Source organism: Artemia franciscana, unplaced genomic scaffold (assembly GCF_032884065.1).
Source record: "Artemia franciscana unplaced genomic scaffold, ASM3288406v1 Scaffold_1158, whole genome shotgun sequence".
Taxonomy (NCBI): domain Eukaryota; kingdom Metazoa; phylum Arthropoda; class Branchiopoda; order Anostraca; family Artemiidae; genus Artemia; species Artemia franciscana.
This window is the reverse complement of record NW_027062750.1, coordinates 160,862-174,710: the sequence shown is the minus strand read 5'-3', so window position 1 is coordinate 174,710 and position 13,849 is coordinate 160,862. Positions and strand designations below refer to the sequence as shown.

The window sequence follows — 13,849 nt, the reverse complement described above, 5'->3', positions numbered from 1 at the left end:
CAAAATGCAATTCCTGTTATTTGAGTAGAATTCTGAGTCAAATCAATGTTTTTTTTTTAATTTAGGAAATGTATTTGCATAACTTTAAAACCTTTTAAAAGAGGTTGTGAAGCTGAAAACAATTTTGTAGGGTAAAATTCTAGTTAATTGACTTCTTGCTATCTCAGAAAGGGTTTGGGTTAGGAAAATGAAACTTTCAGGGATGAATCTACAGATTAAAGTATGTCCTGGGAAGGTATTTTGAAGCAACTACCTCTACTCCTTCTCCCTCTAGAGGGCCCTGACCTTTGATGACCTTTAAAAATATGTGTGTTATAAAAGTGAAACCTTGCAGAATAGATCTTCTGCTTAATTGAAGAACAACAAAATTATTTTCAGCTTCATAACTTTGCTCAATTTTATAAGGTTTTTATAAGGTTTTAAAGATATGGAAATATGTTTCCTAAATCTTGAAAAAAAAAACATTGATATGGCTCAAAATTCTACTCAAATAACAGGAATTACATTTTCAGAACTAAGGCAGAGAAAAAGTAACTGAAAATCTATCATTAAAGAATATATATTTTCGTACGATATGCATATGAATATGTGCAACTGTTAGCTTTTCCAAACTTATAATTATGTCAGATAAGTAAATTTGAAATGTAATGTAAGAATGGGGGTTGAGAAGGGCAGTGGTCCTGTTCATGTGGAGGATAGATTTTGTCTTGATTTAAATTTCTATGATGCCTTCTTAGTTTCATTTGAAAAAAGAGATGTATTTTTCGTTTGATTTCTGTTCATTATTAACATTATGCTCAAGCCTATCAAAAATATTAATTTATTCCAGTTTTTCTATAAAACTGTCACGCACATAACACATATACTTATATTTACTCAAATATATATCTTAATTACTATAATTTATTCGCTTCTTCCCTCTAGTATTCAGAGACAGAGTAAGGCCTTGGCCAATGCGCTTATACCAAAAATCTGAAGGTTCCTCACCACACAGGAAAGATCAGGGATGAATTCTTTTAAGTACAATTATTATACTTACCAGGATTGCCGTATCTCGGCCTAAAATCTCGGAAAACGCTTAGAGTGGAGGGTTCGGGCTGAAACTTGGTGAGAAAAAAAGCACAAATCCTAGATACTTGATTGACATAATCGGAACGGATCTGATCTCTTTGGGTGAGTTGGGAAGGGGGGTTTAAATTAGAAAAATGAGGTATTTGTAACTGAGGAACGGGTGAATAGATCTTAATAAAATTTGATATTTAGAAGGATCTTGTGCTTTAGCGCTCTTATTTTATATCCCGACCAGATCTGGTGACAGTGGGGAAAGTTGGAGGGAGAAACCGGAAATCTTGGAAAACGTGAAAATCGAGGTATCTTTATCTTACGAATGGGTGATCGGATCTTAATGAAACTTGATATATAGAAAGATCTTATGTCTCAGATGCTCCATTTTGAATTCAAATTGGATCCAGGGACATGGGGGGATGGAGGGGGAAACAAAAGTCTTGGAAAACGCTTGGGGTGGAGAGATCGGGATGAAACTTGATGGGAAGAATAAGTACAAGTTCTAGATTCCGAATTGACATAATTAGAACAGATTCAAGGGGGGGGGGGGATTTCCAGTGTTTTTGGCGAGTTTGGTGCTTCTAGACGTGTTAGGAAGATGAAAATTGGTAGGTGTATCAGGGACCTGCACAAATTGACTTAATAACAGTCGTTTTTTCTGATTCAACCATCTGGGGGGCTGGAGGGAGAGGAAAAGTTGAAAAAATATGGTAATTTTGTCTTAGGAACGGGTGATCGGATCTTAATGAAATTTGACATTTAGAAGGACCTAGTGGCTCAGAGCTCTTGTTCTGAATACCACTACCTCCAGTGTTATTGGGGGAGTTGGAGGGGGAAATGGGAAATCTTGGAAAACGCTTAGAGTGGAGAGATCGTGATGAAACTTGGTGGGAAGAATAAACACAAGTCCTAGATACGTGATTGACATAACCAGACTGAATCTGCTCTCTTTGGGGGAGTTGGGGAGGATGTTAATTGGGAAAAATTAGAAAAATTGAGGCATTTTTAACTTACGAGTGGGTGATCGAATCTTAATGAACTATAGTATTTAGAAGGACCTCGTGTCTCAGAGCTCTTATTTTAAATCTCGACCGGCATTAAGCCTCTGATTTTCCTTTAAAATCGATCTATTGATTCATAGAACTTTGTTAGAGTTCATACCATGTGAGCTCTTGACTCTTGGCTCTTCCGACCTCGTCACAAGTGCCATATTAGCTTTTAGCTCTTGTTTTTAATAGGTAGAATCTTTATCAAAAGTTTGGGCTTTATATTTGCACATTGGGGGGGGGGGGTGTTGTGCATTATATCAAATACCTAACTTAACCTAATCTAACCACAAACAAAATATGATGAAAATATAATACTTTCTTAGAAAATTTTTTAAATTACAACTTGGAATTATGTACCCAGAACACAGAAATTTCGTTAAGAATCGCGTTAAAAGGAGGTCTTCCTTCTGCCTTTACTGCCGCCTGCCACATATACTCTACTAAGTGTGATTGTAAATGATGGCGGGATATACAGGATCATAAAGTCTTAGAACAGATTCGGGGGGAGGGGGGATTTCCAGTGTTTTTGGCGAGTTCGGTGCTTCTAGACGTGTTAGGAAGAGGGCGCTTCGCCCCCCAAGCCCCCCACGCGCGTAAGTCGTTACGCACCATATTAGTTACGCCCCAGTTGGGGGGCAAAGCGCCCCCACCAACTAGGTGTTGGGGTGGCGAAATTTATACAAGATATTATAATGATCGGAATATTTTAATGAAATATTTATCTACGATGATTGTTATTTTTCGTTATAACAATAATTTTACAAGTTAAAAACATTTTTTGTTAAATTGTATTTTATCACTCGCGACCCCATAATTTTGCTATGCAGCCCCAAATGGGGTCGCGACCCATAGTTTAAGAAGCCCTGCTGTAGCACATATGGTGTGGAGCTTTACAACTTATACAAAAAGGACAGTTCTCGCACATGGATGCAGATTTTGACTTATGGTGACTAGCTCCACATTTTGAGCGCAGGATAGTGTTTGTGCAGTTTGTTGCAAGGTGGCCAGTCATATGGCAGTTAAAGCATCGACGAGGCAAAAACCGAAACTCCTGGGTGGCAAGTCCCTCATAACTGATTATCACTGATTCTTATAATTTGCAGTATGTAATAAAACTTTATAATATGCAGTATGTTTCGATTAATCAAGTTTTCTTCCATCCTTTCCTTTTCTTCCTTCCAACTTTTTCTTTCTTTCCGTCCCTAGTCAAGTTTCCTTCCATCATTTCCTTTTCTTCCTTCCCATTTTTTCTTTCTTTCCGTCCATAATCAAGTTTCCTTCCATCCTTATCTCTTGTTTTTAAATAATTGCAACTAATATTTTTTGACGAATCCTTTGAAATCACTTTGACTGAGGGGTTTTCACGGTTCAAGAAAAAACCAAACCCTTTTGTAAAAAGAAAATATGACGCATCATTAGATGATAAACAAGGAAAAAATATATTATTAGGACTATATCTGGGACTATTAGGTGGAAGGGGTCCATTCTCATGGAAAGGACCACCATTTTTGAAAAGAGCATAAAATAAGGAATCTTAGAATACTACTCTTTTTGTTTTACAATGTTTCCTTCAAAATTACTCCTAAGCAATTCTTTTGAGTGTTTTGATGGTTTTTTAATCCTGAAGTTTTTGCATATTTCTACTTTTGTTCGTGTTTAGTTTCTTCTTGGAAAAATTACAACTTTTTAATGACCCAGCATTATGCTAATAAAACCATCTTGTCTTTTAAGATATTCAATTTCTTGGTCAGAAAGAGCTGGAAGACAATGCTTGGCAACGTTGTTTTTCCTTTTATTTTTAAAGGAACTGTAAAATACGAAACGTTAAAGTCAGTGTTGTGGAAGTAATTAAATACATGTAATTCCCGGGAGAATCTAGCCGAAGTTCAAAAGATTCGGTGCAATTGTTTCCCCCTAAATCAGAAAATAGCTCGTTATAAAAAAAACTTGCAAAATACTGACAAATTTCTTTGGCTGCAAATGTACTTGAATATACATACCCTTATAAGAAAATATTTGAAGGTCCAATTAAAAAGATTCTGAAGGAACTGGTTTTCTCCTTCATCATTCCAATGAATAAAAAACTGTCATCAGAATGTGCTGTTACAGCACAAACGACCGTGCATTACTGCTACAGCACATTTCAACATTCTTACATAGTTATAAGGTTTGTTCAGTGAAACCCCAGCTCTTATTTATTAATATTGCCCCATCACACTTTTATCAAGATTTGTGCACTCTCAGTGAAAGGTTAACAGAAATTTTCTGACTTCAACGGATAACTGGAACAAACTTGGTGTTAATAATTCCAGAACATTAAGCTTACATAGGCTTATTAGAGCATTAAGCCTGCATTTTACCTTCACTTTAGCCTGTCATTTGCGCATAAGGAAATCTCTGGGAGCTTTAAGAAGCAAGACTAAGGGTAGAGTACGTCCTGTGCTTGCATTTTAAAAAGTGTACTTCAAATCTGTTGGTATATTTTTGAAAGCCGATCACAATATTTATTTTTGCTGAAGACTGTAAATTTTCATAGCCATCTCATAACCACCAAACAGTATGGTGGTCAATTATTGCACCATTTTAAGCTAGTAGAAAGACCACAAAACCCGAAAGGTTTTTGTGTGTTAAGGTTTAACCTTATAAAAAGAAAAAAAATGTTTGAGTAACAACACCACTAAAATCAAACTTTGTTTTTCTGTGAACAAGGCATCTTTTGACGAATATACTTTCATATTTCTGCAGATGACACTATCGGGCCCGAAAACTGTCATATCAACCAAACAACCAGGCAAAAATATTGTCATGTTTTTTCCCCAGTTTATACACTAGCAAAGATTATTATTATGCTTAAAAGATCTATCAACGTATTTTTTCCATTTGGCATTTAATAGACATTACAAAACAAACATATAAATTAGTAGAAGGTTCTTTAGCTCATTAGCATGCAATTGAGGTCCATTTCAACAAGAGCAATAAATTAATTCTGATTTCTTTCTCTTTCCTCTGTTTGAGGATTTCAGTAGTTAAGAAATTGAAGGCATCAAGCTCATCCCATCAATTATTATAACTTATCCTAGGTACAGATGGGCACCGATCAATATTTCTATTTTCATAGCCATGTTCCCTTTTCTTATAAAAGTCCAAAAAGTATGCAGGTAACAAGTTATAAAAGATTTTATACATAAGCAAATTCACAAAAATAACGAAACCATGCTCAAATTTTGCCACTGCAAACAATTTTATAGTTCACCTTCTTTGTCCTTTCAAATTCTTCTCCAGAAGCAATTCCAGTCTCTGGATGGGGCCACCATGACCTTCAGGTGTGACTGCTTTAATTCGTGGTAAGTATCTTTCAGCCAGGTTAGTTAGTAACTCCATTGTCCTTTCAGACTGCAGTTGTAACAGTCTTGGATAACATACTTCAAGATAAACATTCAGTAGTGTTGCAGTCACATCCACTTCTGGTTCTGTTTTGAGAATCAAGGAAATCCATTCCTGGGCATTAAGTAAAGGCATCACATTCTGATTGGGTTGGACGAAAAGGGAAAAATATAAACGAGACACTGCTTCCATCCGCTTCAAAAATTTATTTGGCTCCTCAATTTCCCCACCTTCACAGTGATAACCCCGACACCGATAGTAATCCTCTTTAGATTGGCCTTCAAATTTAGATGGAAAGAATGGCACTAGATAAGGACAAGTTTTGTAAAAGCTGGCAAGCATGACCTTCTCGAATTCTGAGAAGTCTGACATCAGGGACGTAATGAGCTTGGCACACATTAAAGTAGTTTCATGCCCGTTCAAATCACCTCGCTTCAAAAACTTCTCTACTAATTTCAGAACAGCAAAGGGTGCAAGAAAATCAGGAATAGAGAATATTTTGTTTGTTTGATCTACCACAGACTTTCCAGACAAGAGGTGTTTAAGCTTTTCCAGCTTCTCAGCAAATCCTCGTGAATCAGATGGCGTGATTGTGTTCAATATTGTTTGTATAAATTTCTTGGTATTGTCTCGAACATGTTTGGTGTTACGATCTTCACACAATTTTAAGACTTTGTCTTCATACTTTCTTAGGAATTCTTGTAAATCTCTATGGAAAAGTTCCCTTGATTGTGGCAAAATGACAGCTTCAGTTTTCGAGTCCCTCTGTCTTGATTTTTCGACTCTCATCGCTGGCACCCTTGCCGACATTTCTTCTTCATCAGTTGTTTTTACCTCAATATTTGCCGTCGCAAAAGCATTTTGTAAATCCTTTATCCTCATGTTCTCCTCTTCTTCCTTCTGTAGGTTGTCTCTTCTAAACGTTTCTGCTTCTTTAGCCATCAAATCAGCCTCAAAATTGACCATCAATGTCTCCCATATTTTATCATATTCCTCTTTAAATTCAAAAGCTCTTCTTTCTGCCTCAAGCTCAAGTCTGTCTAGATCTTCTGCCTCAAGTCTGTCTAGATCTTCTTGTCTAAGCTTAGCCTCAATTTCTTTATGCTTGCACTCAACTGCAAATCGCTTTTCTTCTTCTTGCATTTTCGTTTGAAATGCGAGGATTTTATCGTCAATCTTGGCCTCAGCAAATATTCTTGACTGTTCGTCTCTTTTCTCAAGAGCTTTCTGTGCATAAAAACTTTCCCAAAGAGACAGGTCAACCACATATGTGTCCTTTATTTCTTCGTTTTGTTTATTTTCTAAATTTAACTTTCTTGCTATCAAAGATTCATCATGAGTTTCTTGAACTTCTACTGGAACTCTCCAACTTAATAATTTAACATCTCTTTTTTCATTTCTTTCTTCAAACTCTTCATTTTTGAAAGTAATCGTGCCAATATCTTGAACTAGCTCTGAAACAAGATTTTCCAAGCCATCTACAATCAAAACTGCTGTGTTCATTTCTATTTCTTCAAAATCAGACATGGAGACTCTTAAAATAAGCTGCAGCATTTCATATCTCCTTTCGTTATACTTGATTAAAAAGGGGGTTACTTGTGACCCAAAAAACATGCCCAAGTGACATAACCGTAATTCCTTTGTAATTTTGGCTGAAGAATCAATAAAATCCTTTAAATTTTCCATCATCTGTTCCATAAAGAGCTCATATTTTCTTTTTTCTTCTTGGTGTTCTGTAACATCCATAGCCTCCAAGTTCATTTGTTCTTTTTGGTTTTCATTACAGACTGTATCCCAGCTAAAAAGAGACATGATTATATTCAATATGAAATAGAGAATGTAGGTAACTTTATTACTTCTGGGCGCAGGTGGATTAGACAAACTATTGAAGGAGTTTTGTATTGAAGTAAGATCTGAAAGTGGGTATGACGTCTGAAGACTGCTGGAATATTTCTGGCTGGGTGCCTCCCTCTCAAATGAATTCATTTCCAAACACCATGCTTCCATTACACTATTTAAATTCTCTATAACCATATCTAGATCTTGCATAACGTTTTCTGGGAATCTTTGTAAACAAGTAAGTATTGTTTCTTGAATTTCACAGACCTTCTTAATATAAGAGACACTAGCCAAAAGCAGACGATTTTTTCTTTGATGTAACAAAAACACTTCAGTAATCTTGCTGATTAATCCATTCAATACTTCTTCAATTTCTAAGATTAACTTTTTAAGTTGAAATTCTTCTTCCGATGCTGCATAGGTTTTATGTCCAGGTTGACACTCAAAATGAAATTTAGCCTGCTGACCATATTTCAGTTTCCCATATTTGGAGCTTTTCAGATGTTCTAAAAGCCTATTTCTGGAGGATTTAGCAGACACATCACTTAAAACTTCTCCAACATCAAAAGATTTCATAATGGGTGTATCGGTTCTGTTTGGAATCAGCAACCGACACACATCTACGTTTGTATACATATCCTCTTTCATGCTATATACTTGTCCACAAGCCTTAGATTTTAGACTGTTTAAATTACGTAGCCTAACACTCGTTTATATACTGAAATTATGACGTCATTTCATAATGATTTTACTGACGTCATTCTGACTAAATTCTGTGTATAGTTCTTTTTTTTTCAATTTGATTGTAACTTACGATGGTGACGTCATTTCATCTCGTGAACGAAGATGCAGTTTTCTGTCATAAAAACGATTTTATTTTAAATATTGTATTTTTTTTAATTACATAGTTACGTAGATGTATAATTTCTTTTATAAATGAGCCCTCAAACTTTCATGAAAATTTCCTGAGGTATCCGGCCATGAAAATTTCAATGATGTACTTTTAGTTTTTTATTCGATATAGTTTCGTAATTGTAACTTTTTGGTTTCTATTCACCAAGTTTCCTCCTTTACTAGGTTGTAGCTGCCGCTGCAACCACAATCATAGGAGCTATGTACATATTAACTTAATAGTTCAATTAGAATTTCTTAACGGCATTAGAGCGTAATGTCAGTATTCATGAACTTAAACTATTTTAGGGAGCTTATAGATTTGGAAGAATATAACATTTATAATACATTCTAGATTCATCTACAATGTTATATGAGGAGACAGGGTCAGAAATTCGATTGGAAAAAGCACTAGATAATTTCCCAATGACAATACTTATGGGTAATTTTGTCTCCTTTGAATTATTGATAGAAAAGGGTTGTAAATTCCACAAATTGCTCATCCTTTACATTCAGGATTTATCATTGAGAATGAGGGGGTTCTGTGTTTGATCCTGCGTTATGCCAAAAAGACTAAGAGCATTAAGACGATTTGATGACGTTCCGACTATTTTCAGTAAAACGGCTAATTTTGATCAGACGTCCTTGGGAGAAGGGCAGCTAAAAGAGCTAGAGAGAGGGAGCGATTACCATCAATCATTTGACTCTTATAAAGAGCGCTAAAGCTCTAAGAAAAAAAAACAGCGATGTTTGATTCTAATGTTTAAGGTTAGTTAAATAAAAATTTTAAGATTGCTATACCACATTTTGCGGATAAAGAGTGATTTGTTGTCAAAAGAGAGCAAATTGAGCAAAATGGCCAATCCAAAAAACAGAATGTTTTTTATTGAGGAGGGAAACGGTCATAAAAAACATCAGCCAATCCAACCAACAGTGGATTGCATTGTGTTGTCAAACCTTTGAGATAGTAACAGGAACATAGTTTTAAATGAGAATCCCCCGTGTTTTAGTAGCAGTTCTTAATAATCGGGACAAATAGTCAAACTTTAGCGTAAAGAGCAAGATATTGAGGCGGGAGCAACTCTTCATACACGGAATAATTTCTGTTTGTTTTGAGTTTTAATTTTTATTCTTACTTCCAGTTTAAAAAACTTGTTTTATTTAATTTCTGTTCGTTTTTAAAATAACACAGGTAAATCTGGCTTAGTCTCCATGAAATATACTCCCCCTCCCCTCACTGGAACCTCCTCAGTGAAAAAATATATCCAAAGTAAAGTGTATCCCCCGTCAACCTCCGTCCCAACATTTCGATCGTCGCTGAAAATCCCCCCCCCCCCTCCAGTAAAATTTTTTACGGACGATTTAGCCTAAAAATTATCCTTAGCATACTTTCATTTGGTAATGACTTTAATCTCTAATTGGTTTCTCGATGACTCATGAAATGCCCCCTTCCGTAGAATTTGCCCCCGGAAATGAAAGCACACAGAAAATAGTTACCGAATAATTCCTCAGAACATCTACACATACGAAATTGAGTTTGCAAAGATAATGTAAAAAAATTAACAAGAATTTTGGATAGGAATTCTGTCAAATCCACTCAGTGTAAAATTTCCCCAGGAATCCTCACCCCCAAAAATTTCCTTCCCCAAGGAAGATTCTCCCAAAACTATTTTTATTGGTCATACTCTCTCTTTGCCGTTTCAATTTTGCATGAGGGGTTGTTCCAGCAAAATTTTCCAGGAGAAATTTTCAGCTGGGTTTGCATTGTACAGGGGATTCTTTCCTGGCGTGAAGATTTCTGCAAAAAAAATTTCATGGGGGTAATTTTCCAGGGACAAATTATCCATTAAAGAACTTTGAACAGGATCAACTTCTTACCGAGGGGTAGAAGAGGGAACTTGGGAAAATTACCACGGAAGTAGATTTTCATTTTGTTTTGAAAAATGATTTTAAATTAATGTCTTTTTACAAGGAAATTATGTTAAGGAGAATTTTCTGGCGGATTCGTCCGCAAGAAATTTTAGGGGGGAATTTTCAGCAAGAATAGAATTTTTAAGAAGGAATTTTTGGCGAGGTGGGTATCAAACAGTTCGTGATAACGAACTGTAGTAAGGAGCGACCCGGCTCAATAGTAAACGAAAGTCTAAAAAACGGAATTTTGATGCTAAAAGATATATCAAAAGAATCAGATTTTTATGCTGATTCTAAATATATAAGTTTAGCCATTTTGTTCCGCATAGTCTAAAACCATAATAACTATTTCTTTGGGGATGACTTGCCCCCCACAGTCCCTGGGGGAGGGGCTGCAAGTTACAAACTTTGGCCAATGTTTACATACAGTAATGGTTACTAGGAAGTGTACCGACGTTATCAGGGGGATTTTTTTGTTTCTGGTGTGGGGTTCAGGGGAGGGGGCTATATGGGAGGATCTTTCCTTGGAGGAATATTTCATGGAGGAAGAGAAATTCAATCAAAAGGACGCAGGACTTTCTAGCATTACTATAAAAAAGCAAACAATGAAAATATAAACATGAAAAAGTTTTTTCAATTGAAAGTAACACGAAGCATCAAAACTTAAAACGAACAAAGGTTATTACGCATATGAGGGGTTTTAAAAAACTTTAGCATAAAGAGCGAGGTATTTAGGAGGAGATAAATACTTCACTCTTTATGCTAAAAATTTTTAAAGTAATTTCAACTATTTATTCTCGGCCTTTCTGATTCAGGGGTCATTCTTAAAGAATTGGGACAAAACAAGATTTAGTGTGAAGAGTGAAGTATTAACAAGGGGACCAACCCCCTCATATATATAATCAAAAATATAAGAATATAAAAGTTTGTTACGTAAGTTAATTCTTAAGTTGCGTATTATTTTTACTAATAAAAACGTTCGTTAAAAATTAAAAGATCTAGCTGCCTTTTTAAGTAACCGAAAAATTGGAGGACAACTAGGCCTCCTTCCCCACCCCTTCTTTCTCAAAATCGTCTGATCAGAGCTAAGAGAAAGCCATTTAGCCAAAAAAGAATTAATATGCAAATTTCATTTTAATAATTTATGTACGGAGAGCCAAAACCAGACATGCATTAATTCAAAAACTTTCAGAAATTAAATAAAAAAAAACAAGTTTTTTGAAATGAAAGTAAGGAGCGACATTAAAACTTAAAAACAAACAGATATTACTCCGTATATGAGAGGGGTTTTTCCTCCTCGACGCCCTGCTCCTTGCGCTAAAGTTTGATTCTTTCTCGCAACTCTACTTTTTAAAACAATAGAAAACTTTAGCGTAAGGAGCGGGGCGTCGAGGAGGAAAAACCCCTTTCATATACGGAATAATTTCTGTTCGTTAAAAGTTTTAATGTCGCTCCTTACTTTCATTTCAAAAAACTTGTTTTTTTTATTTAATTTTGGAAGGAACAATAGCTTCAGCGTAACGTAGAGAGCAAGGTCTTGTGGAAGGTGAATCTCCTTTCATATACGTAATAATTACTGTTCGTTTTAAGTTTTGATATTTCTATTTACTTTCAGTTGAATAATCTTGTTTTTTTAAGATAATTTCTGATTGTTTTTAAATTATACCGGAAAATTATTCTCTCTCGCCAAGAAAAATTCCGATACTTGTGTTTTACACACCACTCACTCAAGTTTAAGAAGCATAAAACTCGCAAACAAATCGGTTTCTTTGTTACTTTAGAAACAAATTTGGGCTCTATATTAGCACATTAAGGGGGAGGGGGTAAAGTATAGCGGGTCTGCATGCAAGATGTGTTACGTAAAATTACTTTGCATATTATGAAGTAAGAATTGTTTTTTTTTTACTTCAATTTTCACACTCGGATACAAAATGAAGCAAGTTCTTATTCACAAATCCACATATAGGGAAGATCATTGGATATTGGAAGTTAGAAGATCTATTGCCCTTTTTAAGAGTCAAAAGTGAATGAGCCATAAGCCCATCATTCCCCAAAGCACATCCGATCACAATTTTAAGGGAATTATTTTGTTCAGCATTTTTGAAAGATCCAGTAATTATGTCTCTGGGGATGTCAACCTCCCACTTCTCAGGCTAGGGGCTGTAAATTAGGCGATTCAGGTGGGCCTTTCAGAACATGTTAGGGGAGCATTGAATTAAATAAATTTTAAATTTTGAACCAAATCAAAAGAAGGTATACGTATGCAAAATGTCAAAAGAGCATGTCTCAATATGCTCTTTCAGAACTTTCAGAAAATACTAAAAAGGGAAAATCATCTGATCAAAAAGGCAATATGTGCAGGCTGCTAATAATGCTTAAAAACGTTTTAGTTGATAAATCGCTGAACAAATTTAAAGTCCCTCATTTATTATTGCATCTTTTCTGTCAAATAGGAGTCAAGTTGTTAAGTACAAAAATGTTTATTCTGATCTTCTTGCGGAGCTCTGCAGAGTACACTTTTAGGTCCTTTACTATTTTTGGCTTTGATAAACAATCTTGGTAATGAATCAGCTGATTGATGGAAGTTTGTGGATGACATGTCATTGCTCGAAAGGTGTAGAGAAAGTATTAAGAATACTGCAATGGAAATTACCGAAGACGTCGAAAGTGAAGCAACCCAGTCACAAATGAAGGTAAATTTCCATAAGACTAATATTATGACCCTTAGTTTTCTTAAATCAAAGCCATCATTTACAACTCCAATACCTAATGGAATAATCACAACAAAATGTCAATTCTCAGGGGTCACACTGACATTTCAAATGGGAAGCCCACACTTGCTCTATTGTTAAACAGGCTAGTGCATCTCTGTCTCGCCTTTAGCTATTTGCAAAATTTCCATGGCCAAAAGCACGTATCCTCCGCCTTTACATATTTTTAGTTAGTTCATTGATTAAGTATTCTTGCCACGTGTAGTACGTCTATACTGGCTTTAGGCATATACTCCCCTTAAAATTCCCCCGTGTAATATACCCCTTTTGAAAAACACCCCAGTGTAAAATAACCCTCTTGGAAAATACCCCACACCCCTCCTGGAAAACACCCCCCTCAAAAAATGCCACCGTAGAAAATATCCTCCCCCCTGTCGAAAATACCAACCCCGGATAATACACCCCCTCACCCCCCGTGGAAAATAAAGTTTCCCAAATTTGAGAATTTTATTTTATTTTGATTTTTTAGGGGAAGAAATTTTTGGTCTGCGTATTATGCACCATTTATTTAAGTTTACGCTGTGTAAAACTCGAGAACAAACAGGTTTCTCCGTTAGTTTCACTAAGCTTAGCGCGAGACAAGACAAAGATAAGTGACAGAATAGATGGGAAATATATAATTTGGGCTATATATTTGCATGTGAGGGGGGGGGGGGTAAAGTATTTGGACAGTTTGAAGTAAAAAAAACAATTCTTACTTCATAATATGCAAAGTAATTTTATGTAACACATCTTGCATGCAGACCCGCTATACTTTACCCCCTCCCCCCTAATGTGCTAATATAGAGCCCAAATTTGTTTCTAAAGTAACAAAGAAACCGGTTTGTTCGCGAGTTTTATGCTTCTTAAACTTGAGTGAGTGGTGTATAAAACACAAGTATCGGAATTTTTCTTGGCGAGAGAGAATGATTTTCCGGTATAATTTAAAAACAATCAGAA

The 13,849-nt window shown here is 35.7% G+C and overlaps 1 protein-coding gene across 1 annotated transcript; it reads right to left on the bottom strand.

Moving 5' to 3' along the window:
* Positions 1–5,206: 5,206 nt before the first annotated feature.
* On the bottom strand, positions 5,207–8,007 carry LOC136042347 (mRNA export factor GLE1-like). Its single transcript, XM_065727315.1, has one exon. It carries the CDS (start codon positions 7,983–7,985, stop codon positions 5,364–5,366), a length of 2,622 nt encoding a protein of 873 aa, XP_065583387.1. The 5' UTR covers positions 7,986–8,007; the 3' UTR covers positions 5,207–5,363.
* Between the last annotated feature and the right edge of the window lie 5,842 nt (positions 8,008–13,849).

What these genes read in the sequence shown, in the direction of transcription:
- LOC136042347 (XM_065727315.1), bottom strand. Translation starts at nt 7,985, where the DNA reads ATGAAAGAGGATATGTATACAAACGTAGATGTGTGTCGGTTGCTGATT.